Consider the following 27,741-nt stretch of genomic DNA (forward strand, 5'->3'; position numbering starts at 1 on the left):
AAAAACCTTTTAACTAACATTTCATTTTGTGTGTTTCCTATGTTTTTAATGCATCATACGTGTCTTACTGGGGATGAACAAATGCCGGGTTAAAACATGTCTATTTATGTTTAAACTTTCGTCTTAATTGGACATAAAAATATATAGTATTGACTAAGAGGATTAAAATAGTTTTGTACAATTTTGTAAGAAATGACTATCTTTCCTAACCCTTGTACCTACAACTACCATGAATTACAACCTCATTTACAATTGAATCTCACCAGTTTCATTTGCAATGCACGTAATACAGTAAAAACTGTCTTAAGCAAAATTTGATCATTCTAGCAATACTTTTCTTTTTTTTAGAGGTTTCAGTTTTACAAAGTTTTAGTAGTAATGCCATCTAGCAGGGATGATAACAGCAGAAGTGACAGATCGTACCTCAGCTAACAACGGTTATCTGTCATTGTAACGTTATTGTTGATAAGGTTTATGTCATCACATTTTCCTTTTTTCTGGCTTGACGATGTATGGGCATTCGAAGTCTAGGCTTTCAACACCTTTTTTTCCCTGTGATTCCTTTTTCTCTTATATTTTGAGTGATAGTTTCTTCATGTTTTACTTCTCATTTTGATAATTATATTTGTTATCATTAGTGGCTAATGACCATATGTTTTGGCAGCTTATGAAAACAATGACCACAACCACCACCATCACCAGTTCATTATGATGATAACTGAACAATATTTCCATGGCGTTAATGCTCATTGTTGATGAACATGGCAGTAAAAATACAAATTCATTGAATTTCTCCAGTATTATAGCTTGTACAGTAAAAATGCATCAGGTATAAAAATTGGAAATTTTATATTTGCAATCAAGAAGGCTGTGAATGTACTAAGTTGGCTCTCAGATCAGATCAGTGTCTAAATGCAACGCCTTGTCTATGCAACCATTCTTTCCTGTCCTTAGCTTCTTGTTTCATTTCATAGTAAGAACCATAATGGAGACTCTATGCCAAGCCTTGAAGGAATTTTTTCCTCGGTCGTTCTCGGCCTTTCTTCCCCTTGATTTTTCCTTCCAGCAGATTGATAATAAAGGTATTGTGTTGCGAGATGTGGCCAGTGAATTTAGCTCATCTTCTTTGTATCATTAACATCAGTTCTCTCTTCCCTTGAATTTCTTCTAGAACACTTTAGTTTGTTCTATTTTCAATCCATTTAATCCTTAGCATTTGTCTCCAGACCCACATGTCAAATGCTTCCAGTCATTTCTAATCCTGATCTCTTGATTGTCCAAGATTCACAGCCATACAACAGCACACTCCATACAAAAGAAATTAGAAATTTCTTCCTAATTTTAAAAATCCAGAGCCTATTTCCAGTCATTTGACTGGATCAGGAATGGAATGAATGAAGCCCCATCTAGCGGCGAGGATAGGAAATGTGCCAGCTGCCGAAGCCTGTCTCACTCCTCTGGGGCAATGATAAGTGACTGACAATTGAAATGTTAATGGAGAGTGTTGCTGGAATGAAGAACGACGGAAAACCGGAGTACCTGGAGAAAAAACCTGTCCTGCCTCCGCTTAATCCTGCACAAGTCTCACATGGCGTGATAGGGATTTGAACCACGGTATCCAGCAGTGAGAGATCGGCGCACTGCCACCTGAACTACGGAGGCTTCACAAATTTCTTCCTAATTCAAAAATCTAAATTTGCTTTGATTAAAAGATTTCTCTTATTACAAAGGGCAGTAGGAAAGTTTTGCAATGTGAGTGACCTCTTTAGACATTTTCAAAATAATTTCCACCACACTCAGTACACTTCTCCATACGTCGAAACCAGTCACTGAACCAACTCTGTCACTTTTCTTCGGGTACAATTTCACACTCTTGATCCCATGCTGCCAGAAGCTCCTCATCGCATGCAAAACGCCGCCGTTTCAGCTTCATCTTCACTTCTGGGGAGAGTGCGAAGTCACATGGGGCAAGGTCAGGACTGTATGGAGGGTGATCAAGCACAGTCAACCCTGATCTGTCAAGAAAATCCATTGTTACATTAGCACGGTGTGCTGGAGCATTGTCGTGATGCAAGAGCCAAGTGTTGAGCCGTGACCTTGGACGGAGCTGCTTGAGAGCTTGGATGACCTGAAGCAGACAAGCCTCTCTGTACCACTTTGCTGTAACTGTCCTTTGTGTGTCTAGCACAGCCCGAGTCAGGATGCCCCGTTTAGTGAAGAATACTGCAATCATCCTTTTCTTCACTGACCTTGACTTTCGCACAGTCACAGGAGTACCCTCATCTTCAAACAGCCACACCTTGTTCTGGGATTTTGTTGGGACATCGTAATAATAAAGCCAAGTTTCGTCACCTGTAACGATGCTGTTGACGTTACGCGAAGTCCCAGCTTCGAACCGTTTTAGCATTTTTTGGCACCATTTCACTTGATGTGCCCTTTGTTCCTCTGAAAGTGAATGGGGCACCCAAAGGGAACAAACATTTCTAACATGGAGATGGTTGTGTAGAATTGAATGAATAGCTGGTGCAGGGATGTGGACGGTCTCTTCTACCTGCCACTATATCATCTGCCTCTCTTGCTGCAACATTTTCCTCACAGTTTCAATGTTTTCCTCAGTCATTGATTCAGATGGTCGCCCAGAGCGAGGATCGTCTTCAACCCCAAAATTTCCCCTTGGAACTCTTTGTACTAGCAGAAAATTGTTGTCCGATGTGGACAGTCTTTTCCCAGCACAGGAGTCATTTCCTCCAGGTACTGGTCTACAGTTAATCCACGAGCAAAATTGTAGCAGATAACTGCGCTATATTCACCTTTAGACCACCCTGACATCTTAACTTGCTTTCAATCCCACTGCTTGGTAATAACTGATGTGAAGGTCGTGCCTTGCTGTCTTCTAGACTGGTTTTCACCCCACTTTTCATCCCTCTCCATAACAGGGGTATCCAGCCAACTGTTTTTGCGTGTTGCAAAACTTTCCTAGTGCCTTTTGTACTAAATGCCTGTTTGACAAGTGCTATTCGCCTTTCGATCTCTTTGGTGTACTTGTTGTCATTAGTGATCAGGCTTCCTAGATAAGGGAAACTGGTGACTCGTGACTCGTTCCACTATCTTGTCAGTAAGCTTGATGTTGGTGTGAATTTGTTCAGGATGTTTACTCACAACTAATATCTTGGTTTTCTTGACATTAATGTTTGACCGTGAATCTGAAAATGCTGACGACAATACGCTCAGCATCTTAGACAACTCATTCTCAGAGTCCGCTACAATTGATATGTCATCTGCAAATCAAATGCATTGGATATGGTGCCCATTTACGTTTACTCCTTTGGTATTTCCCAGTTCATGTTATTGAAGCCTTTTTGCTATCTACAAATGCTAGATAGGTGTTCCTATTCATCCCCAACCTCCTTTCTAATATTGTGCGGAGAGGTAAGATGGCTTCTCTTGTTCCCATCCCTGTCCTAAAGCCGAACTGATCCTGATCAATTTGTAAATTTAATTTGTTATTTACAATTTCTTGGATGTATGAGAGAGCAGAGTTATGGTTCTGTGATCGGAACATTCTACAATACTTCCCTTCTTTGGTATCATAACTGTTTTGCTTTTGATGACGTCTTCTGGAATTTCACCTTCATCATAGCATCTGCACATCATGGCAAATAGAAGTTATTTTGATTTCTCTCCCGTTTTCCTAAGCAGTTCTCCAGGTATATTATCTGGACCGGTAGCTTTATTTTCATGTAATCGCTGAAGTGCTGATTCAAACTCCCTCCTTGTTATTGTAGGACCTTTATCATGTTTCTCTACTTCATGTTCTGGTTCAGTACACCTTAGATCTTTCAGCACATTTCCTACTTCATGGAGTTGTTCAAGGTATTCCTTCCACCTTGCACTGATGTCATCATTATCTATTAATATTTTCCCATTTTTATCTGTTACTATGGAACTTTTCGCTTTAGGTTTCCGGTTTAATATCTTAATGCTCCTGTATGCTCTGTCCATCCTTCCTTCAACTATATCTTTTCTGATATTCTCAGTTACCTCAACCATCCACGCTTCTTTCGCTCTTCTACACAGAGTTGTAATTTGATTTTTGACTTTTCTGTACTGTTCTTGGCTTTTTGTCGTGTTCCCTCTCCCGTACTGATTTCTCTTCACTATTAGATCCAATATTTCTCTGGTAATCCACGGTTTTCTTGGTTCAAATATTCTTGTTCCCAGTTTTTCGTGAGCTACACCTAGCAAACCTTCTTTTATAGTATCCCATTCCAGTTCTTCATTTCCTTTTGTTAATTCGTTTATATTTTGTACTAAACATCCTTAGTTTGATGACCTTTTAACTTGGCTAAATCTAAAGCCATATACGCTTTTTGGTGATAGATTCTTTTCAGTTGGATACTGCATTTGGCCATGACTAGGCAATGGTCACTGGCAATCTCTGCCCTGGGATAGCTGTGACTTGTTTTGACTTGATTGCGATATCTTCTCTTGACAAGGATATAGTTTTTTTTGTAACGGGCATTGTCACCTGGGGCTTTCCAAGTGGATCTCCTGCATAATGGAATGTCAAATAACATGTTTGTCACAATCATATTGTACTGATCGCAGAAGTCTAGTAACCTCTCCCCTTGTTTGTTCCTGACACCTAGACCAAACTTCCCAATTCCTTCTTGGTCAGGTTGCATTCCAACAGTAGCAATGAAATCTCCCATGATTATGACATTATCTGATTCCTTTGTCAGATTCCATATTTCATCAATGTTCTTATACATTTCTTCTATTATCATTGCCATAAGACCTATCTGTGTAGGTGCGACGTAAAGCAACTTGTAACAAAAAAAATTCTTCTATTTCTACATCCGAGCTGTTTGATGTTGGAAGGTACACTTGAACAATAACCAGATTCCTGGAATTTGTTTGATTGTTGTTACTAGAATCCTCTCATCAATGTGATAGGTGTTCATCACATTTCTTGTCCAGTTACGTCTAATTAGCAGTCCTACTCCATTATTGCCTCCACTTGAACTACCACTATAGATCATTCTAAAGTCATCGCTGTAGAAATCACCATTTCCTGGCCATCTTATTTCACATAGACCCAGAACATCTACAGTACTTCTCTTTCATTCATGACAATTTTAGCTTCTTCCATTTTTGCTGCTTCCAGCAGCGTTCTCACATTCCACGTTCCAATTTTCATTGACTCAGTATTGCGAGGATTTTGCTTAATGACCACCTGAGAAGCCTCGTTCCTTCCCCTGCCGGATCATGGGTTGCGTGCCTCACGATCAGTAAACGATACATCTTGCTGTGACAACATCTTGGTTGCTTAACTTGGGATTAAGTAGTGGAGTGGTTTCCCGTTGCCTTGTGCACGTAATTGAGGCCGCCCTGACCTGGGGAACAGACGCCCACTGTAGCCACTCCTAACCTGGAGAACAGACGCTACAAGGATTATTTTTTTGTGGTTACTCCACTAGGTTCTTCTGCTCTCTCACTGTTGGGAATGAGATTCCTTTTCCGCTTTCAAGACCGTTGACCAGATTTCCCCTGTAACCCTAGCAAAGGGGCCCTTACTACAAGGTGCTACAATCCGGGCCAACTGGACCAAGGTGTATTAAAGAGGTGTTACTCCTATATCACTCATCTATTGTCCTGACTTGTGACAGGCAGAGCCTGGCTTCCCAAAACAATGGGTCCAGGTTGGTGGGGTTGGCTCTTAGGCACTGTTTATATCAGATTTCAAGATATATTTTCATCTGCCTATTTGACAGGCGAGGGACTCCTTGGAAACAACTTGGCGAACAAAATGGAATTCGATGGGGAGCTATCAATATTAATGGGGCTTATGGAAGAAAGAAAGTAGAACTGGCTGAGTCAGCAAAGAGGATGCATCTGGATGTGCTAGGAGTAAGTGATATTCAGTTAAGGGGAGATAACGAGGAAGAGATAGGAGATTATAAAGTGTACTCTCTCTCTCTCTCTCTCTCTCTCTCTCTCTCTCTCATACTGAACATTCACAGTAGATAAATTATCTTTTGTACACAGGGTTTTGTTATTCTATTCTATTCGTTGTTCTATAATTGAAAGTTTCTCTTTAATGTTTAAGTCTTTACGTTTGCTTTTCACACTAACCATCACTGCACTGCAACACTAAGAACTTAACAATGTGAAAGCTTTAGTAAGACTTGAGTGAGTGGTCATTGGCTGAACTACCATAAGGGAAGAAACAAAAGAGAAAGTGTATGCGTGAGGGTTACCACCTGCACTGACCATTTTTCTATTGTACACTTGCTACAAAAGATGAGACGTGAAAGTGGCCTTGAAGACAGGCACAGTGTAAACCGGGTTTTTAAAGGTTTGGAGCATTTTCTTTGTATGCACTCTACTTGCATACTTGAGAACGAAATCCTTGAAAACAAATGTGATAACATTCACTGAATTCACGATCACAATAAACGGAAGATTTTCATTGTTTCAGTATTGGTCTGTATGGGACTTCATAAAAGTGATTGTTTAATATGGTTGATAACATTATCCGTGATTACAATAAACGGCGTGCACTGTACCTGCAACAGTCTAAGACCACATTGCTTCAGTTCAAGGCCGTCAGCCTATCTTCAGGCAATGAATTTATTGTTAACTAGCTGATGTACCCGTACTTTGCTACGGAATTCTACATTGTATACAGAGTTCTAGGTTAGGTAGTGTACACGTTGTGAGTAAGATTGTATTAAAATTGCATAGCTTTTAACGTTACCTTAGAAACGCGACGGGGAAGTCACCAAACATCTTTGTTTATGTGAAGACTGGGTTAGGGAATTTTCATTCTAATGTTAGGCTCTCTTGTCTATCGTCAGTCACAATCAAGTTGGCAAATTTTCATTAGAAAGGCAGACTCACTCTCCACCTGCCTTTTTACATCCTCAGAAAGACTTTCCCAACTGAAATCAACATAGGTCATTACAATGATGCCAGTAGGAATGTCGCGATTAAAAGCAATGCTATCATATGAAATACTCGATCAAATGAAAAACCACACATTTTCTCACTTTTATCAAACAGTAGTACAGTCCAAAGTTCCAGAGGTGGAATGACCAGGCCGCAGACAGCCGTGAAAACTCCTCTGCCATTATTTCGTTAAATGTGCACACTGCTCATTCGATCAGTGCCTCAGAGTAGGGATTGAATAGCTGGAATTCCATGATGAACCAGTGTCTTATGTACCAGCAGTATCAGAAACTGTATGAATCAGAGGAATCGTATGCTAGAGAAGAAAGTTATCTGACTCCCCTGCTGTTTCTTGCCAATATTCAGTCAGGCTGTTATACTCGGCGCGCAGCAGTAATCCCGTCTATCAGAGATGGGTGGCAACATAAAAGACAAAGAACATCACAACAAACAATGGTCAACGTAATGTTATTGTTGATCAATTTTATGAGCTTTCGATATTGTAGGCCTTCACATCTAGTTTTCTTCTGGCTCTGAAATACCACTCTTATCATAGTCGGTACAGTAAAACTTAATAAAATACAAATGATCAGAAACTGTATTCTTTATAAATTCTGTTATGTAGTACTATTCGATAGGGCCAATAACATGTGTGCTGTATTTAAAAATTAAATTTTGGTCCCCTTCCCCAAAACTGCCATTTCATCCAGGGTGAATAAAATTGTTCATAGCTTAGGCTGTAGTTTTTTATTCCCTGACCCTGTATACCGATTTTCATTAAATTCTGCTCACCCATTTTCTCGTGGCTCGGCGTTGATATGTACTTAGCAACAAAAATACAAATTCATGATTATCTCTGTTATCATAGCCAGTATGGTGAAAATCTATATGACATAAATGATTGGAAATTTAATTCTATGTAACTTTAGTTATGCAGTATTTATCGATAGGACCACTAATAGCATAAATATTTGAGAATTAAATTTTAGGCCTTCCCCTAACTACCATTTCGCTCAGTGTGAATAAAGTGATTTTTAGCCTAGATTGTAGTAGCTAGTTCCCCAACTTTACATACTGTTTTTAATTAAATTCTCATCAGCCGTTTTCTCATGATGCGTGTACAGACAGACAGACAGACAGACAGACAGACAGACAGACAGACAGACAGACAGACAGACAGACAGACAGACAGACAGACAGACAGACAGACAGACAGACAGACAGACAGAAACTACGGAAAAGTAAAAAGTGCATTTCATTGTTACTGTGGACACGACCGATACAGAAATACCATTCTTTATAAATTCTGAGCAATGTACAGATAAAACTCTTATATATATAGATGTTTCTGCAGGTCAGCTTCGACCATTCCTTCCCGGTCAGTTTTGCAAAACTGCATTTGACGCCTTGGGTAGTATGTCTCACCCAGTGATAAATGCATCCGTCAATCTAGTTCGACAACGTTATGAGTCAGGAGAATAGGATGAGGTTATCCACCTTTGAATATACTATAAAAAAAGTGAAAAAGAGATTTTAGATTATTTCACTATTTAAGGGACTGGTTTCAACCCAATCAGAGACTCGATTTGGTGTTCCAATCATCATTAGTACAGACAGAGGTAAACAGTTCGACTATTCACCCTTCAGCATCCTGATTAAATTCCTTGGAATTCACCATATCAAGACAACTGCCTACCACTCTGCTGCCAGTGGAAAGATTGAGTGCTGGCTTCGTCAGATTAAAGCTACACATCAATCTCAGCTGTCAACGAGCTTTGTACCTTGGCTTCCCACAGTTTTATTTGGCCTAAGATTACTCATCATACCACATCTGGACTCATCCCCAGCCACACTAGTCTATTGTGAGCTTATTAGGCTACTTGCTGATTTCTTTGAGGATACCATGAACACCACAGATCTACCCACACATGTCCTAAAGCTCAAGCAGCACGTTCTTCAATTCTTTGGACCTACCCAACCTAGTTATCATTCTGCCAAACACCCATTCATCCATCCTCAGCTCCTTCATTCCTCTCTGCAACCTGTATACGATGCAGGGTTGCCAGACGTCTCTAATCGTACTGCACAGTACCGTATTCATGTTAAATGTCCCGCGTCCCGGACAGTTCCTATCCGGGACAGCAGTTGCCCTGTATTTTGAACCTTGAGAGATACACGCCAGTGTTTCCACCTCTGGTAAGTACCAAGAGCTTTTTTCTTTCTTTCAGAGAGGTTAGGGTCTAGATTTCTTCACTCCTCGATTTCTTTATCTGGTGTGAGTTCATAGATTTTTAACATTGTTTTTATTTTATTTTTTGCAATTTTTGGGTTGTCCATCCTCGTGAATAAGATGTGTAATAGCGGACAGCTACCTGAGTTAGTCCGAGTCCACCACATGTTCGTGTGAAATTGTCAGTTGTGAGAAACATTATGTTCTGTTGACTTGATTAGGTCTGAGCTGTTCATTTCTGTAAATGATTCTTCAATGTCATGCAGAGATTTTTATGAAATTGCTAGGAATGACAAAAACTGTTAACAGCACTTCAGAGAAATGAAAAATATATTGTAATTGAAAGAACTGATATGAATAATTAAATAAACTAAATTTTTTTCCTATTTTTACATCGCACTGACAGAGGCAGGTCTTATGGTGAGGATGGGATAGAAAAGGTTAGGATTGGAATCAGCTGTGGCCTTAAGACAGACTGGTGTAAAGTGAGAAATCACGGAAAACCATCGTTAGGGCTGCCGATAGTAGGGTTCGTACCCATCGTCTCCTGAATACAGGCTCATAGCTACATGACCCAAACCGCGCGGCCAACTTGCTCGGTACTAAGTTTCAATCTGTGTATAAATGTTAAGGCATGCATTAATAAACTGCACTATGATGTCAACATAATAAGCGTATCATTTTGAAACAAAGTTTATAAGTTGCAGAATATGAGCCCGTTGATTTCCTCGGTCGCACATCTGTCCCTTTGTACTTTGATTTCAGGTATCTGACAGCCCTGATACGGAGGACCCTTCAAAGTGCAAGCACGACAGGACAAATGGACAACAAGCTTTGTCAGTAGGTCAGCTCAAACCTGCATTTTTTCTTGATGATCTCAATCAGTCTACAACTTAACAACCCAGACAGTCATATAGTGCAGATGATGAGTCATCACCTGCCCCGACAACCAAGGTGACCCCACATAATATCTGGAAGAGCTGTCCATTTTCCACCCAAACACCTCTCTGTTGGCATTGGGGAGGGAGTATGTGGCAGTAACAAATGCGACTCGAAGGAATAAAGAATACGATTTAGGGCACATGTTGTCTTTTGTAAATATAACTTCCTAGGTTTTTTCCTAAAAAAAGAAATAGTTTGTTGATGCACGTAGTTACATCTATAAATGTTACTGATCTTTGCAACAATATAATCCATTGAAATAAAATATAATCAAATGTAAGAACAATCTTGACATTAATTTTTCATTGAGGGGGCAGTGAGGTCAAATTATCAGATGTTTGCACAGGCCAAGCTATGGCTCTGCATCTTATGTGCTGCATAACCCCTTTAGTTACTGTCCAGTCTTTTCTTGGAATACTATTAATCAATTTTTGTCTCAGCAGAGGATCCTTTGGAAAGCTGTAACTGTTATGCAGCCATCTGCTTGGCTTGACTTATAATTGCTCTTGCAGCCTGGTAAACAACATTTTTTAGGTATCTGTGAATATAAATATCCACAAAGTATTTTAATTTCTGTCATGAATACACAGAGAAATGGAGATTTATTGAAGCCTACTCTGAATTTAATATAAGTAACGATTTTGTCACAAAATATATTAATTTATTCACGAGTGATACTAAATCAGAGTTAACATAACCTTTATCAAGCAGACACTCTAAGTAAACCATATTAACCCAGTTGCTTCAGTTTTAATGGTCCCGCATGCTCGCTTAGAAATCAGATTTAATTCGTCCTCAATACGAGTAAGCCACCCGGTCAGAACTACTGTGCACTGCTCTGAAATAAATGCAATAAATGCAACAGCAACTAGAATTTTCATACACAGTTTTCAGTGAATCATTAAAAATAATTTTACTCAACAACAATGATGTTAGAACAAAGATTATGTGTGGTAAATCTGGAAACATTCGGGTAAATGTAGAAGTACATCACACTACTCGTCTCTCGAAAAATCGGGGTCTCGGTACATGTGTCTTTGCTCCTATATAATTGGATGCAAGGCTGACATATCTGGGACATCAGAATGCAGAGGGTGATGTAGGCCTTAATTTCATCCTCATTAGTGTTAAACCAATTTTCACTTTTTTTTTTCCATGTGGGTCCAATAATTTTTCTATAGCGTAAATATTTGTTTCCCGTGCAATGTGGGAAACGACGGGTCCATACCTTCCAAGAATACGGACAACTCTGATACAGAATTATATAAATCGTTGTCTCTGACTTCTCCTGATACCCCTGGAGACTTTGTAAAGTGATAAATAATTGGTTGGTTATCTCTATTACTAACCCACACCCAGTCACTGTTTTGGTTTAGGTACAATTTCACATTCACTTGCATCAGATGAAGTGTTATTTACACTGAAAATATCTTCTTCAATATTATCATAATCACAATCACCATCACTATCCTCCAAATCTAAAACACTTTCAATTAACTCAGCAATATTATTGCTGTCACTTGCTTATTACTATCCCAGGAACCATGGCTAGGAGAATGACTGACATCTGGTGAAATGTTCGTGATTTCAGAGGCTACAGTTAGGCAATAAATAATGGTGCAAGTTCTTAGAAGGAGAGCTGTAAACAAGCCACCTTCCTGTTCTATTCATAGAAGTTTGCAAAAGGGAAACCCTTGCAGGGGTGATAAAAATATACGCTAGTACATACAACTTGGCGCGGTGTGTGAATGTCTCGTCATTTGAGTTTAAGGCCTGGCCAATGCCCATGTGAACGTCACGTCATATAGAGTCGAATGGGTTAACACAAAGTTAAAAATGAAATAATTTTTAATATTAAATAATAAAGAAAAAGCCATTTAATAATTGGTTTGTGATCATAGCTGATTTTTAATTCATGCAGGTGGTGATATACATTAAGAACTGATATTTACATTATAATGCAGATAATTATATTAATATCCTCATATAATTTCACATATCATGGCCAGAATCATGTATCACTGCAGTGGCCTAGATTAACACAACTACAATATACAGTCCTATTTTCTGCATTGTTTTTCCAGTTACAAGAAAATAGTTTAAATAGTGCCATGGAAGAGACGAGGCTTAAATGGATCCAGGAAGAAGAAGAACGCATTGCCAACATGCGGGAATCATCTCAGAGGTTCCAGGAACAATTGTTGCAAAAGCAGTCTGCTCTGGAGAAGAGAGAAGCTTTCCTTAAACAACGGCTGTGTTCAGAGAAGAAAAAAGCCAAGGTATGCAATATGTATTGGTTGTTGGGTTGTATAGTACCTATTTATATTTTTATTATAAATTATTACCTCAGTATACCAATTGATAATGGAATTTAATGTATAGCTGAAGCAGTAATCAGCTCTCAAGGGGAAGGGTCTGCAAGTAGAAGCCATTATAGTTAAGCAGAGGAATAGAAGTAGATGGAGGATCCTAGTTTTGTAGGAAAGATAGAGTTAAAAAAAGTAAGCAAGTGACTTGTTTGTGGCTTCAGTGGGTCAGGGATAAATGGTCCAGCTCAAGATCCCAAGTTCACAGGCTCAATCTCAGCTGAGTTGGTCAATATTTGAAGACAGGTAGAATTTTCAGCTCTCCAGGTCATAATTATTGTCATATTGAAGACATCTGATTGTGCACTCTGCGACCACGCTAAAACTAATCCTTAGGAACTGCCCAATAGAGTTTCTTTTAAACAGGTTGTTTTACGTTGCACTGACACTGATAGGTCTTACGGCAACAATGGGATAGGAAAGGGATAGGACTGGGAAGGGAGCAGCCATGGCCTTAATTAAGGTACAGCCCCAGCATTTGCCTGGTGTGAAAATGGGAAACCACAGAAGACCATTTTCAGTGCTGCCGACAGTGGGGTTCGAACCCACAATCTACGGAATACTGGATACTGACTGCACTTACGCGACTACAGCTACCAAGCTCGGTGTCCAATAGAGTAACGCCTTGATGCAAAATGACAGGGTAATTGCAAAGTCTATAATAGTGCGCAAGTCACCTACATGGCACCACTTCAGAAGATCTCCAAGGCCATAGTGTTGTTGCTGCTGCTGTTGTTGTTATATTACTTTGAAGCAGTAAAATCTAGATTATTCTATGAACTCCCTGCATTACATGCTGTAATAAAATTCCATGATTAAAATACACATGAAAAGTGCCACCAGTCGGCTGAATTACATTTATATATTTCTTTATTGCAAATAACAACTTACTGTGGTAACATTTTGATGTTTACCTATACAATTTCTTCTCAGATGATTAAATGTTTAAGATTTGGTCAAAGCTGACAAACCACCGAGCTCGATAGCTGCAGTCGCTTAAGTGTGGCCAGTATCCAGTATTCGGGAGATAGTAGGTTCGAATCCAACTGTCGGCAGCCCTGAAGATGGTTTTCCGTGGTTTCCCATTTTCACACCAGGCAAATGCTGGGGCTGTACCTTAATTAAGGCCACGGCCGCTTCTTTCCCAGTCCCATCGTCGCCATAAGACATATCTGTGTCGGTGCGACGTAAAGCCAATAGGAAAGAAAAAAAAAAAAAAAAAGAAAAAAAACCCACCCTGACAAAACCTGGTGAAACCTATGGCGAAGTTACTAAATTAATATTCCTAATTTGGTTGCCATAAGGATCTCTGCATTGCAATACTTTCTATTGTTTAGTTTTCAGAGGTTTAGGACGTTGGTTGTTAAATCAATCTGATATCCTTTGGGACTCTATATATTGGATACTGTCTTCATATTAATTGGAGTTGAAGAGGTGAAATGTGCCTCTTTCCAATCCTCATACCAGAAATTGATCCTAGGTTGGAAGGTCATTTGCCGACTACTGGTCCCTAGACGACATCAGTGTTGTTAGAAACAAACGCTTTTACCTACTTGTCCAGTGTTCTGTAATAGCCATTCATCCTTGTGGAGAAGGAAAGTGAAAAACCACAGAAAACTGAGTGTAATTTCCTGCATTTTAGTAAACATTGATTTTTAAAAAATGTGGAATTTTAGGAATGAGTTTTTCTATGCAATTTTTTAATGGTTAAGTATGAATTAAAAGAAAGAAGTATTTCCATGTCCCTTTCAGGTTTCACTACATTTGTTTTGTTGTTTGCTGTCTATAATAGTCACGTTAAAAATAATCATACAAAAATGCCAAGCACATGAGTATTTTTTCTCTCTCTCTCTCTCTCTCTTAATTCTAATAGAGAGAAATACGGAATCTTCAAACTTCATTAATAGTAATAGTAATCAGTAGTAGGTTTGTTGGAGTGTTTTCTTACATGATCGGTGTTTTGCTTACAGAGTATAAGTGAAGTAAGTGCCAGGATATGTCATTTGAACCAGATTCTGAAGGAAAAGTCCACTGATTTAGAAAATACAGAGTTATTGGATGAAAAGGAAGCTCTTCGTCATGAAATAGGAAATCTTAGAAGAACACGAGATTGCCTTGTGGACCAACGGTGTGGTTTGGACGAGAAATTTCAGAAGGTATATTTTTATTAATATTTTAAAGATTACATTTCATTTGGTGTAATTAATACTCATTTTAAAACTTTTATTTTTAAGAAGTAACCTTTTGTGGTATAGTCTTTTTGTGGGCAGGAAATATTTTTGTAATCCATTATTTCATAGAAAAAATTATTTGGACATCTGAGTAAAATATTCAGATATCATTTGATTCAGTTTTTCAGCTATAGTAAATCTATTTCATTCTCAGAGTTTTTCCCACTTTCATCTTTTTAACTCCTTCCTCAGCAATGTCTTCACCTTTGTCTGAGGTTGGTTAAGATGGTGAAATAAGTTGGAACTTGCAGTTAATATGTTGAATGTGTAGAAATTTGTAGGAATAGATGAAGTTACAGTAGAAATGAGTGGATCAGAGGTAGTGTGTCTGATTAATGATTCCAGGTTTGTGTGTTTGATCCTAGCCAAGCTGATTGATTTTTGAAGGCCAGGCTGAAATTTTAGTACTCTATCCTGTTCGTTGATATGTTGAAGATCCCACCCAGTAGAATAAACTTGGCTTTAGAAACCAACCAGTAGCTTCTGCTTTGCTACTATAGAGTGTTCCAACCTTAAATTGCAGTACAGCAGTAATGGGATAATTCCGTCTCTTTCCTTCTCCCATGTTTTGTGTGTAGTGCTGCCCTACTCTATTGCAGCGGGTTTGCCAAATATCCGTGAATCAGAATGTTATCGGTTAAAATGGGTGGATATCGTGTTATGTACAGAATTTCAAGGCGCATTTGATGCCGTTAACAAAAAAATGTAAAAAAAAAATTTAGTGTGAAAATGGAATATAATGGAAAGTTTTGCCAAATGCAAAATCTTCATTGCATAGAACTTATCATGCCATAACTCCTATTTTATATTTAATATTTTCCTCAGTTTTTCACTGCTGGTAAAGAAACATTTCAGCTCGATGTAGATAAGTTTATTTTTAAATTTAAATCATAACAAAATGCAGTATATGCATTTATTTTCAGTCATGTTCAGGGAATTTTATGTGTAGGCACGAAAAAGTCAGTCGCTGGCCAGCGTCTTTCCTATTGAATTTGCATGGTGGGGTCAAAGCGAGGCAAATGGTCTTCAGATATGGAAGTTATTTTTAAAACAATCCCGAAGTTCTTATCTTGCTTAGTTATTAATTTGTGACAGGAAGGATATCTCCTTGAATTTTGGTTTCGCGCGTGACTCGGCTGGCTGGCTGAAGTACCAGTAGTGATCTCCCAAACATGCGCTTTTAACATTTCCAGACAGTCGCATGCAGTGCAGTGCTCATTTTGTCAGTAGTATGTATAATAGTGATTAAATACATATCAATGACATATGTAAAATTCTTGAGGGAAAGTGTATTTCGTTTGTGTGGTTCGTGAGTTCGTGCTCGTGCGTGGGGATCTAATTTTGAAGAAAATGTGCAGAAGGATCATGGCATGGTTAAAGTAAAGCAAACGCTCTTCGAATATGGAAGTTATTTTTAAATCATACCTCAAGTCCCTATCTCGATATCTCTTCATTTATGACAGGGAGAACGTCTCGTTTGTTTACGTTTCATGAGTGACTCGGCTGGCTGAGCTTTTAAATATACTGACAGCCGTGTGCAGTGGTGTTCATTGAATCAGTATTATAAGATTGATTAAATAAAGATCAGTGATGTGTGTGTATATATATATATAAGCAAAGTCACCTCCGTACAGGCCGTGAAGGCCCTTGGAGGAGTGGAAGGTAAAGGCTTCCACCATTGTTAACCCCGGCACGTGATGGGGTAGAGTGGTTAGCTCTACGCCCGGCCGCCTTTGCCCCCAGGAATTAACCTGGTACTCATTTTTGGTGTAGGCTGAGTGAACCTCAGGGCCATATGCACCTCCGGAAGTGGAAATCTCGTTTCTTAAAGTTTACGACTTCCTGACGGGGACTTGAACCCACGTCCTTCTGGGCGAACCGAGCACGCCTTTACCACCTCTGCCAGGCAGCCCCTGTATATATATAATATTTAATGGCGTGTGGCCTCCGAAGAGGCCGACTGCAGGTCTTTCCAGTTGACGCCGCATAGGTGACCTGCGCATCTATAAGAATGGGGCCCTACCTGTCATGAATTCTAATGCTGAAGACGGCACACACACCCAGCCCCCAAGCCATTGGAATTAACCAATGAAGGTTAAAATCCTCGACCCGGCCGGGAATTGAACCCGGGGCCCTCTGGACCAAAGGCCAGCATGCTAACCATTTAGCCATGGAGCTGGACAAGATCAGTGATAAATGTATAGTTCTTGAGGACAAGTGGATTGTGTTTGTGTAGTCTATGTAGTTGTCAGTTCGTGCTCGTGCGGGGGGTTCTTCGTTTGAAGAAAAGTGCAGAAGAATGTATAATGGATTGTCAAATTAAAAAGAAACGTTCCATAGGTAAACTCAGGGGAAAAGAACGCAATATTTTAATGAGTGCCCTGGATTATTTTTTAAAGACTATGAATATGAGCAGCACAATTAGTGAAACAGCTAAAGCTACAGGTTGTTCCGAAAGAACAATCTATGCTATAAGGAAGGAACACACACATGGTCCTTTGCAAAAAAAAAAAAAAAAAAAAAAAAAAAAAAAAAAGACGGCAGAAAAATTAAATGTGATGAAATTGTTAGAAATGGAGTGCGTCGGGTGGTTCACTCTTTTATTTGCTAACATACCACCGACATTGAACGTGATTTTGAGTCGGGTAAATGGAGAAGATTCTTTGCCATGATATTTTCCAAAACTACGTTGTATTGCTTCTTACATGATATAGGCTTCCGTTATTTAAGACAGGGTAATAAAGCAGCTTTCACTGAAACCGATGAAATTATTAATTGGAGGCACAGATATCTCAGGGAGATAAAACGTTTGAGGGCACAAAATAAAGCTATAATTTACACAGATGAATCGTGGATAAATATTGGGCAGACAGTGACAAAAGAATGGAAGGATACGACAGTGAAAAGTGCACGGCAGGCCGCCATTGAAGGGGTGAGTTCGGGTCTTAGGCCACCGAAATGCCGAGGACCGTAATTTGCCTTAGTCCACGCGGGTAATGAACATGGTTTTGTTCCAAATGCTGAACTAACATTTTTATGCCATAAAAACATAAGACAATTGGGCAAATTACGTGAACGAAGTAAAGAAAAATGAAAGAGATTTGTGGAAAGCAGATGAATTACAGGACGATGTCGACGATGAAAAGTTCTTAATACGACTTTCTTCATCGTCCGGATCATCCTCAAGTTCATCATCCGAATCCGTTTCATTCAAAGCGGGAACATCAGGCCTTGCAGAAATGATAGAAGGTGTACGTCCAATGTCTGAGAGCAACGCCAGTGATTAAGGTATGTTGTATTTATTTTACAACCTACAAATATTAATTTATGAATGAATGAACTTAAAATTACAAAATTACAAACGAAAAATGTGGAACTGTGACGCTCTGTTTGAGTCACACTCGAGCGTGATCTTCACAAGTCGATTTTGCAACAGTGTGCTCCATCTACGCTGTACTGCAATTTAAGGTTGGAACGCTCTATAAATGACAGTGCAATTCAGGACATTAACCTAGGTATGCTGACTGCCTGAATGGCAACTCTTCAGATGGTATGAATCCCAGTACTTAGGCTAAGACAGTAGTAGTACCATTGACATTTTAGAAGATATACACAGTGATGAAGTAGGGGATGGCTGCCTAGTTGTACACATGCTAACACAGAATTGAGCATCCCCTGGAAAGTATGGCTGCCCGCAACTTGTACAGGTGGGAGATAGGACATGCAGCATGGTCTTGCCGAGTTACATGCTATTTCGGTGTCCTTATATGGCCACAGGATGCGGATTGTTAAGTCTCTTGGCCTAGGGCGTAATATATCTGTCCATTGGCCAAGTTTTATGAAATACTCCAAACATGCAGGCTCTGTCAGCCAAGGTGGTAGCCGTGCATGCTAAGTTAAGAGTTTTCTCACTCACCTCTGGTATCAAGAGTTCAAATCTCAATAGGGTGAAATATTTTAATGTTAATTTTATTCCTACACTGACTTCTGTGGCGAGTCATGTTTGTTTTATCATGCCATTATAGATAGTGAGCGGGCTTATTTGTGGCCCTGAAAAGAGCTGTTGGGCGGCCCTTTCAGGAACTATGCACTGCTGTTGTGCACGACCTCTTCCAGGTGTTGATTAGGGCAGAAACATACGAATTGTTGTAACCTGCCACCTTGTCCCAGGCTATGCTGACAACATTTCTCAGTGAGATTCCTGTCTACCCCACAAAGTGGCCAGTCAGTAAACTCTATATGACCTTGCTGTTTGAACCATTCCTGAACTAATCAAGACATGTGGATCAGAGACAGGTCCTGCTGAAATTGTGTAACACTGCCGGGATGAAGCATCCGCATGGAAGGGACAATAATATTCTCTAAAATGTGCAGTTATCGTGAGATGTTGGTCGATTCTGTGCAACATTCCTATCTCGTGAGATCTCATCCTACCCCAACTTGCAACAGATACACGGCCAGCGTACTGATTCTCAGCAATGTATGCTGGGTTGTGTGGGATGACGAAAGGGTGAAACACGTGTGTACTGGCCCATCATTTGCTGAGAAAAAGATGCTCTCGTTGGAGAATATCGACCAGTCACATAGCATGTTATCCTCGGCAGAAGGCAGTACACCCTGTGCACATCAGCGAGCTTTTGTTTCTTGGCTACTTGCCGGGATTGCAACCCTGCCTCATTCAGGTGTCTCAAGCCCATCCTTGAGCTGCTGGGAAAAGTTCATCCTGGCATAGCTGCACTTCATTCATGAACGGGGTCGAATGGGGCTCAATGATCAAGCGATGATCCTGTTCCCAATTCAAGTCCCGCCACAAATCTGGGCCAACACGTTGGCTTACATCTCTCGTTTCTTGAAAACGTCTTATCTATCGCGTTGCTATATTCTGTGGGATGTCGTAGCATCGTCCAGCATCTGTTGTGGTTAGATTTCCTCGTTCATTGAGAGCAACTGCCCGCTTATGGATGTGAGGTCCTCATTGTGCCATAGTTGCCGGTAGAATGACCTATCTGTGTGTAATAAGCGTGGTGGGGGTGTCCTGCAGTTTGGTTGATGTGCCTGCTTCTGCTGCCAGCAAAGTGAAAGAAAAACTATCTCTAGTGGATTCAAACCAGCCGTCTTCCCACTGTGAACCTGAGTCCGTACCCACTGTGCTACGACGCTTCATGAACAGGAACGCATTATAAATACTTTATATCATATTTATTCACATATCAGCCGCACCCCTAATTTTTTAACAATATTTGCATAAATTTTTGTGTCAGTTAAGAGCCACACATCCAATTCATGGGCTTGTTGCAAGAATGTGCGTCTGCAGTAACAAATGGAAAGGGCCACTTTCACGTAGTCTGAACTCAACCACGTAGAGCTTGGTAATAAATGTTTGTTATGGGGAGAGTTAACAGTTTCACGACTTCATTCAAACTAAATGTGGTGAAATTTGTAGAAGAAAATGATAACAGAGCAGCGGATCGTGAGTTTTCTGTTCACGAAGAACAAGTTAGAAATTGGAGAAAGCAGCAAGTTGCATTTCATGGTCCAAAACAGGGCAAGTTCCAGGGTGTTGAGGAAGCGTTATTGAAATGGGTGAGAGAGATTTGGAACATGATTGCAGTGTTTCCCATGAAATGTTACGACTAAAAGCACGGGAAATTGCATGATCCCATGATATTCTGGGAAAGTTATTCAAGGCAAGTCATGGCTGGGTTACTTGGTTTATGTGGCGTAGTAACCTGTCATTGCAGCGGAAAATGTCTTTGTACCAAAAAATGCCTAATGACTGCTCCAATAAAGTTGCAGAATTTCACAGGCATGTGATCAGTTTAAGGCAGCGGAACTCATATTTCATCTCGCAGATTGGCTATCTTGACCAGACGCCTGTGTATTTTTATATGGCAAGGAACACTACTCTTTCTGAGAAGGGAGCAGCAAGTGTTCTTATTAAAACTACCAGCTGCGAAAAGGTACGTTGTACGGTGATTTTGGCCATTACTGCTGACGGCCGTAAACTACCTGCGTACTGTACCAAGAATGCTGGTCCAGTAGTAAAGGCCACGTATTTTAAACTTAAAATATGCGCCGCGCGCCAACGGAGCGGCTAGCAGCTGCGAGCATGCTGTGTGTGACGTGGAGCGGGTGACGTGAGAACCTGCCTCGACTTGCTAAGGCTATGATTACATCAGGCATCGAACATTCCAAACATTCTATCATGAATAACTTTTTTGGGAATTACGATAAAAATATAACGGATAACATCTCCTTAATATCTTCAATCCCACCAAGTTTTATTAAAATCCGCCAAGGATTAAAGAAGATATTAAACAAAATAAAATAGCTGCAATTGCCATGATTCTGCTATATAAAGGGAGCGGATTCTCAACAGGACACAGTCAAGTCCCACGGTCGAGACCCAACGGTTAGCTTGTGGAGTTCCGCATCTCAATGTATTACAAGAAGTGATTGAATTATTTCTACAGTGAATGAACTTGGACTCCGTAGTGGTACAGTAGAACTTGTATTTTCTTCAGTGTTGAACGATGCAAAGTGATTGTATTATTTCTACTCAGAACAGTGCGGTGGAAGTTGTATTTTCTTCGGTATTAATGTTTCAAGGTGATTGATTATTTCTACAATTAGGGACAAGTGCATTAGGATTTGCATGTTCCGAGTGTTCATATTTCCAGGTGATAGAAATATTCTTGCAATTGATAAACTTGGAACAGTGCAGTCTTGTATTTTCGTCAGTGGTAAATGCCTTCATGTGATTAAAATATTTCTGCAGTTAGCAAATTCAGAACAGTGTAGTAGAATTGTACTTTCTTAGGTGTCAAATGCTTAAAATTGATTGAAATATTTCTCCAGTTAATAAACTTACTCCGTAACACTGTCATCGGACTTGTATTTTCTCGAGTGAAGAATATTTTTCAAGTGATCGAGACATTTCTGCAGATAACAGACTTACAACAGGGCATTAAGATTTTTGTTTATTCAGATGAAATTTGAATGTTAGGAAAGACTTTACGTGTGAATGAACCTGTAGCTGTTAGTGAACAGAATTAATTTCTATTATCAAAATATTTGCCAGCTTTATTATTCACGACAGTGCGTGCGAACGAGACTAACTTCACAAGCAAAGTATTTAGTTTCTTTTTTGACAAATTAAGGTGATTGCCTTCAGTGTTAAATAAACAGTGTAAATACTTGTATATAATCGCCGATTCGTAGGACTCGATTCTTCGAAAATTTAAAAGAACTATTTTGTGCCAAGTGTCATGTACTTTAAATTTGTTTGCAAGGTCTATTTCATTGACATTCTGCCGTATGAAAGTATACTGTATTAATTTCTTCCAAGTGGCAAATTTGTTTGCGAGTTCAATTTCATTGACATTCGACTGCATGAAAGTCTATTTGTTTACTTCTCAAGTGTCACAATTTGATTGCGTGTTCGGTTCCATTAACATTTGACCACCTAAAGGTTTACTTCTCTGTTTTCAAGTGACCAATTTGAGTCACGAGTTCGATTTCAGTAACATTCTACAGCGTTAGAGCGAATATTCTACTCTTTCGATTGAACTGTTTATTGGTGTTATAGAAACTTTTTGTCCTCGAGTTCATTATTTTATTTATTTTCCTTTATGCATAAGATGCACCTCAGATCAACACATCAAAGGGCTCTAGTACATGTGATCACGCCATTCTTCCAAGTGAGCGATCTCAACATACCAAACTACTAGACCTCGAAGACCTTCCAGATCTTCCAGAATTTATAGACCTTTTAGAACTTCTAGAGCTTCCATCTTTGGAGGAGTCGTGGTTCCATGGTGCAGAGAGCTGATCCAGGGTGGTACGAGAGGAGTAGCAGATCAACGAGGGACATCGCCAGCCACAGGGCGGGGAATGCTCACACCCCATTATTCTCCGGTATTGAGGTGATATAACTTGAATTTCCTCAATAAGAGAGACAGATTTAAAAATTCTTCGAACTTCATTTAAAATAAACCTCTCTCTCTCTGTACCACTCCAATTAATGTACCATACACGCCCTGTGTAAAATCTCGTGCTCTTCAAGCCTAAGGTACGGCATTTCCTGTTTCAGTACGTTATATTTAAACACAATACATTACAAAAGAACATCAAATTCTTGACTGGTATCCACGAGACAAATGTGAAACTAGTCACTCTTCTTGTGATTCCGAGTAAATGCTCATTAGCAGTGTTTTTTTAAACTACATGGTACTGTACAATTAGAATGTATTTTTTCTGTCAAGTTTTTAAAATGTAAACAATCTAGCTCCTCTGCAAGTGAAAGGCAGAGTTTTGGTAAATTATAAATGGAATATAAACTAATAAATAGCCTTCTTGTACAGTTTAAATCTTTCTTTTTTTTTTTTGTTCATTTGTAAATAAATCTTTTGAGTGTATCTTGTAAAATATTTTGTGAGATAAGTTCAACAACACAGGCAACATTGGTCATTTCATACAGTAATCATTACCATGTCTGATTAATTTTGTGTTTTATTGACAGTGCCATGTCAGTAACATGTGACGATCATAAATGCGTGACGCACTGCCTTCTCAGCACCGGGATGTGATCGAGCTGACAGTGACCTTCACGACAATGCGCGAGAAAGTGAAGGATGAATTGCAGAGCTGGCACACAAACAAGCTGACTCAGGAACATAGCGCACACATCTCCTACTAGTTCATCATGCTGACTACATATTTGATGTCAGATTTGTGGTTTAGAGAAATAAATCTATGATTGAAATTAATCACACTCGCCTTTTGTCGTGATAATGTGCAAGCAGGGTGCAAGTAAGCTAGTCAAAACACGTCGTCCTTTGAGCATGTTCCCAGAGTAATGTTTCAAGTTTGGCTATTATCTTGGCATTTAGTGCAGTTATTATTATTTTAAAGGCATAAGGTAACTTGTTTCAAGTAATTGGACTGATCATAACGGGCTGGATTTTATAAAGTTGCAATTGATATTTCCACAACACTTGGTGTAAAAAGCGACATCATCACCATCTGCTCCCAATCTGATGTCATACGTAATGATAGACCATTAAATTCCATTACGGCCTTCAGTGAAGCACTGAAATTACTGCTTAATTTAAGTGAGTTTTTGCAAAACATTTACCATGCTTAATTAGACAATGGATGTACCGGACTCAGGCTCTGTTATAATGTTGTACTATTCAAGAGCCGTACTGGCAATTGCGCGGCATCCCTTTGTTGTTATATAAATACCTCTAATAATAGTTTCATTGGCTACAATATGTCCCCAGGTCTTTTATATTTTTTTGAAATTTTTCTGCATGATAACCGCACCCCCTAGTTTGGGACCTTAAAATTGGCATCAAAAGTGCGTCTGATATGCGAGTAAATACAATATGTGTAAAGTAATGCTGTTTTAACATAAACATATTATGTATGTCAGCTAATTCCATTTATCTTTACCTTTCACTTCAAAAAGCTGTTTTTAATTCTTAATCGATACTCCTGTATTAGAGAACCTTTTGAAAGAGGGAAGTGTCAGGAGATGTGTTTTCATCATGTCTGACAAATACTCCTGCTGGCGACTGAATGAGCAGGCAGTACAAGACCTGTAGGCCAGGCTCACAGTGCATCCTGTTAACAGTGTTCTCCACTATCTGCATGAGCTGTAATAATGCTATACTCAATATCAACAAGAAACAAACTTATAATAATGAGCAAACTCACTAGCGCACCAAGAACACTGTCGCAACGCAATAATCCGAGTGTTCTTCCCGCTCATGGGTCAGATGTTAGCTAAATGAGCATAGCAATAGTAATTACCGTGGTTGACACTTCGATGGAAACTTTCCGGGATCTTCTCCTTTTTCAACGAGATCTTCCTGTAAACACGTCTGCAGTGATTTCTTCTTCCCGTTCGTCAGGAGATTTCTCTTGGTGAGTTCGTCTTTGAGCTGTTTCACCAACATATTTTCTAGTATCATTTGCATTTTGATCTATTTCGCACTACAATCGTGTTACGTCCTCGTCACAAGCAGATGGGGTAACCTATTCCATTCAAGAACATACTAACCTAACCGCTAAATGCATGAACAACCCTATTGTAATTGATGGTGCAGTTTCAGAACCTGATACCTGACGTCATATTAGGTCATGAATTTCTGGTGGAATACTAGGTGATCCTAGACTATGCAGCTCATGAAGTCTTTCTGGGAAAAGACAGATGTCTGAGGGTCGCCTGGCAAGATGGAAATCTCCAGACTCGCAAGAATACGGAAGTCAACGTAGACCTGGGAGATATCCAGTTAACGCATCTTTGACCAAGTGAAGAAGAGGAGCTGAGACAAACCTTAAAGGACTTCCCGGAAGTCATCACCAACAAAATAGGACAGACTACCACTGTAACACAAACCATTAAATGCAACGCTTCCTCACCATCAAGCAACGTGCATATCCAATCAACCCGGATAAGCGCAACTTCGTAATCCAGAAGATTCAAGAGATGGAAGGGCGAGGTCTCATCGAACCCTCTACATCCTGTTGGGCTTCACCAATCGTCCTACCGAAGAAGGAGAATGGGGAGTATCGACTGTGTGTGGACTTCTGCAGTCTGAACGAGAAGACTGTTAGTGATGCCTACCCCATGCTTGCCCTGAAAGACTCGCTGAAACAAGTAACTGGGTCTAGGGTATTCAGCACGCTGGATCTCCACTCCATATACTAGCAAGTGGAGGTCAAGGAAAGTTCTAGACCATTGACCGCCTTCATGTCACCGAGAGGATTGTACCAGTTTGCATTAATGCCTTTTGGATTGAAGAATGCTCCTGCCACTTTCATGCGACTGATGGATAAGGTATTATCAGGATATGTTGGAGATTTTTGCCCAAGTGTATCTTGAAACATTTTAATTCACTGCAAGAATTTTCAAGAATACCTTTTACATCTGAGGAAAGTACTGGAACGACTGAAGATTCATTGACTGACTTGCCAACTGGAGAAGTGCCACTTCGCCCAGTCCTGCGTAGAATATCTTGGCCATGCCTTAACATATGAAGGCTTAGAAAGGCAACCGGAGAAGAATCGAGCTGTTGAAGAAGCGGAACGCCTGCGGACCAAGCGACAAGTAGGTCAGTTCCTTGGCTTGAGTGGATGGTATAGCAGCTTCGTGCCACACTTTGAAGAGAAGGCAATACCATTTACCGATCTACTCCATAACAACCACCCATTCCAATGGACCTGCAAGGAAGAGGCAGCATTCCAAGACATTAAAGCTGCAATATGCAACGCTCTCGGTGTAGCCCTTCCTGACCCTCAATAGAAGATGTGCCTGCAGACGGATGCCAGCGACTCCAGCCTTAGAGCAGTGTTATTCCAGGAGAGGAGTATAGGCAGAAGGGACATCATTGAGTATGCCAGCAGAAAGCTATCTCCCACCGAACAATGCTACTGCACTCCCGAGAAGGAAGCCTTAGCCGTGGTGTGGGCCATGGGCAAATTCAGAGGCTACTGGGAGGGAAGGAAGTTCCAGCTCTCCACAAATAATGCCACTCTCAAATGATTGGACTCGATCTCTGGCTCAAAATCTAAATTGATGCGATGGGCTCTGTTAATTGCAGAATTGTGTCACGTCCCAGGACCGACGAACATAGGAGCAGACAGCTTAACTAGGCACCCGGCGATGGAACCTGAAGCTAGGAGCACCATTGTCGAAAGGGAGTTCCCACGAAAACATCAGAGTGAGCCTAAGGAATCTGTCCTTATGACTATCAAGAAGGAACTTGATCTGGGAGTAATCAAGCAGTGGCAAGAACAAGATAAGCCCTGTAGGACCATGACGCAGTGGGTTAGGAGACAGAACACAGATAGTCGACTCGTCCCGAGGGAATTCAAGATGTGCTACAAGAACTTCCGGGTTGACGGAGGACTCTTAATGTACAGGTCGCACCTCTCCCGACGCTTGCAGTAGTGGTGATACCCAGACAGCACACGACGGATATAGTCGAGAAGTTCCACGACAGCACTGAAGCTGGACATCCAGGAGGCGAAGAGCCGCATCAGTCTATCCGACGAAGATTCTTCTGTGTCAGCATGCGGAAAGACATCCTGGACTACGTGAAGGGGTGCTACATCTATGCCTGCACCAAGGTGAGCAACAGGAAGGCAGATTCCAGTCAGCGAGGAAGACGGCCGCAACGTCCTTGGGAGGTGATAGCACTTGATGGGTCCTTACCCTAGAACACAACGGGGTAAAAGAGGACTCCTAGTAATCACCGACCTCTTTACAAGGTGGATTGAGGCATTTCCGATATCTGAAGCCATGACGGGACGCATACCAGCCTTCTACAAGATAAGTTATTCAGTCGCTATGGTTACCCACGGTGTATTCTGTCAGACAATGGAAGTCAGTTCACGTCAAGGAAGTGGCAGCAAATGATGACTGAATTGGGTGTGGAGCACTGGACCACCCCTCTCTACAACCCAAGGGCCAATCCATCAGAACAATGGAACCAGGAGCTAAAAAGGATGCTATGGTCCACCTAATAGACAAAGAACATCGACTGTGGGGCCGTCAGATACCGCAGTCAGTCTTTACCCTGCGACAACGCATCAACTGTGTCACCGGCTATTCCCCAGCGGAGCTGTTCCTTGGTGGACAGCTATACTGCACCGGGGATCAGGAGATTCGTCCACCACCCAATTCTGGACAAGATGAAGCAGCTGTTTCCCTGGCAGAGTGGCAGCAGCAGCAGCAGCAGCAGCAGGACATCAAAGAGAAACAAGCTTTGGCCGAGAAGAGATACCTTACCCAGGCCAAGGCTCAAGATGTTGAAGAGACCCAGATCTTCCTACCAGGCCAACAAGTACTGCTACCGGGCGAGTTGGCCGTGCGTGTAGAGGCGCGCGGCTGTGAGCTTGCATCCGGGAGATAGTAGGTTCGAATCCCACTATCGGCAGCCCTGAAGATGGTTTTCCGTGGTTTCCCATTTTCACACCAGGCAAATGCTGGGGCTGTACCTTAATTAAGGCC

At 40.5% G+C, this 27,741-nt stretch overlaps 1 protein-coding gene across 1 annotated transcript in view; it reads left to right on the forward strand.

Annotated features, from left to right (window-relative positions):
* The window catches only part of cos (kinesin-like protein costa), a 248,599-nt gene that overhangs the window by 123,308 nt on the left and 97,550 nt on the right, over positions 1–27,741 (forward strand). Inside the window, exons 10-11 of the mRNA XM_068225849.1 lie at positions 12,208–12,402; positions 14,460–14,645. Coding sequence (XP_068081950.1) covers positions 12,208–12,402; positions 14,460–14,645 — 381 coding nt within the window. The remainder of the gene's footprint in view (positions 1–12,207; positions 12,403–14,459; positions 14,646–27,741) is intronic.

The sequence above is a fragment of the Anabrus simplex genome, chromosome 2, assembly GCF_040414725.1.
Source record: "Anabrus simplex isolate iqAnaSimp1 chromosome 2, ASM4041472v1, whole genome shotgun sequence".
Classification (NCBI taxonomy): domain Eukaryota; kingdom Metazoa; phylum Arthropoda; class Insecta; order Orthoptera; family Tettigoniidae; genus Anabrus; species Anabrus simplex.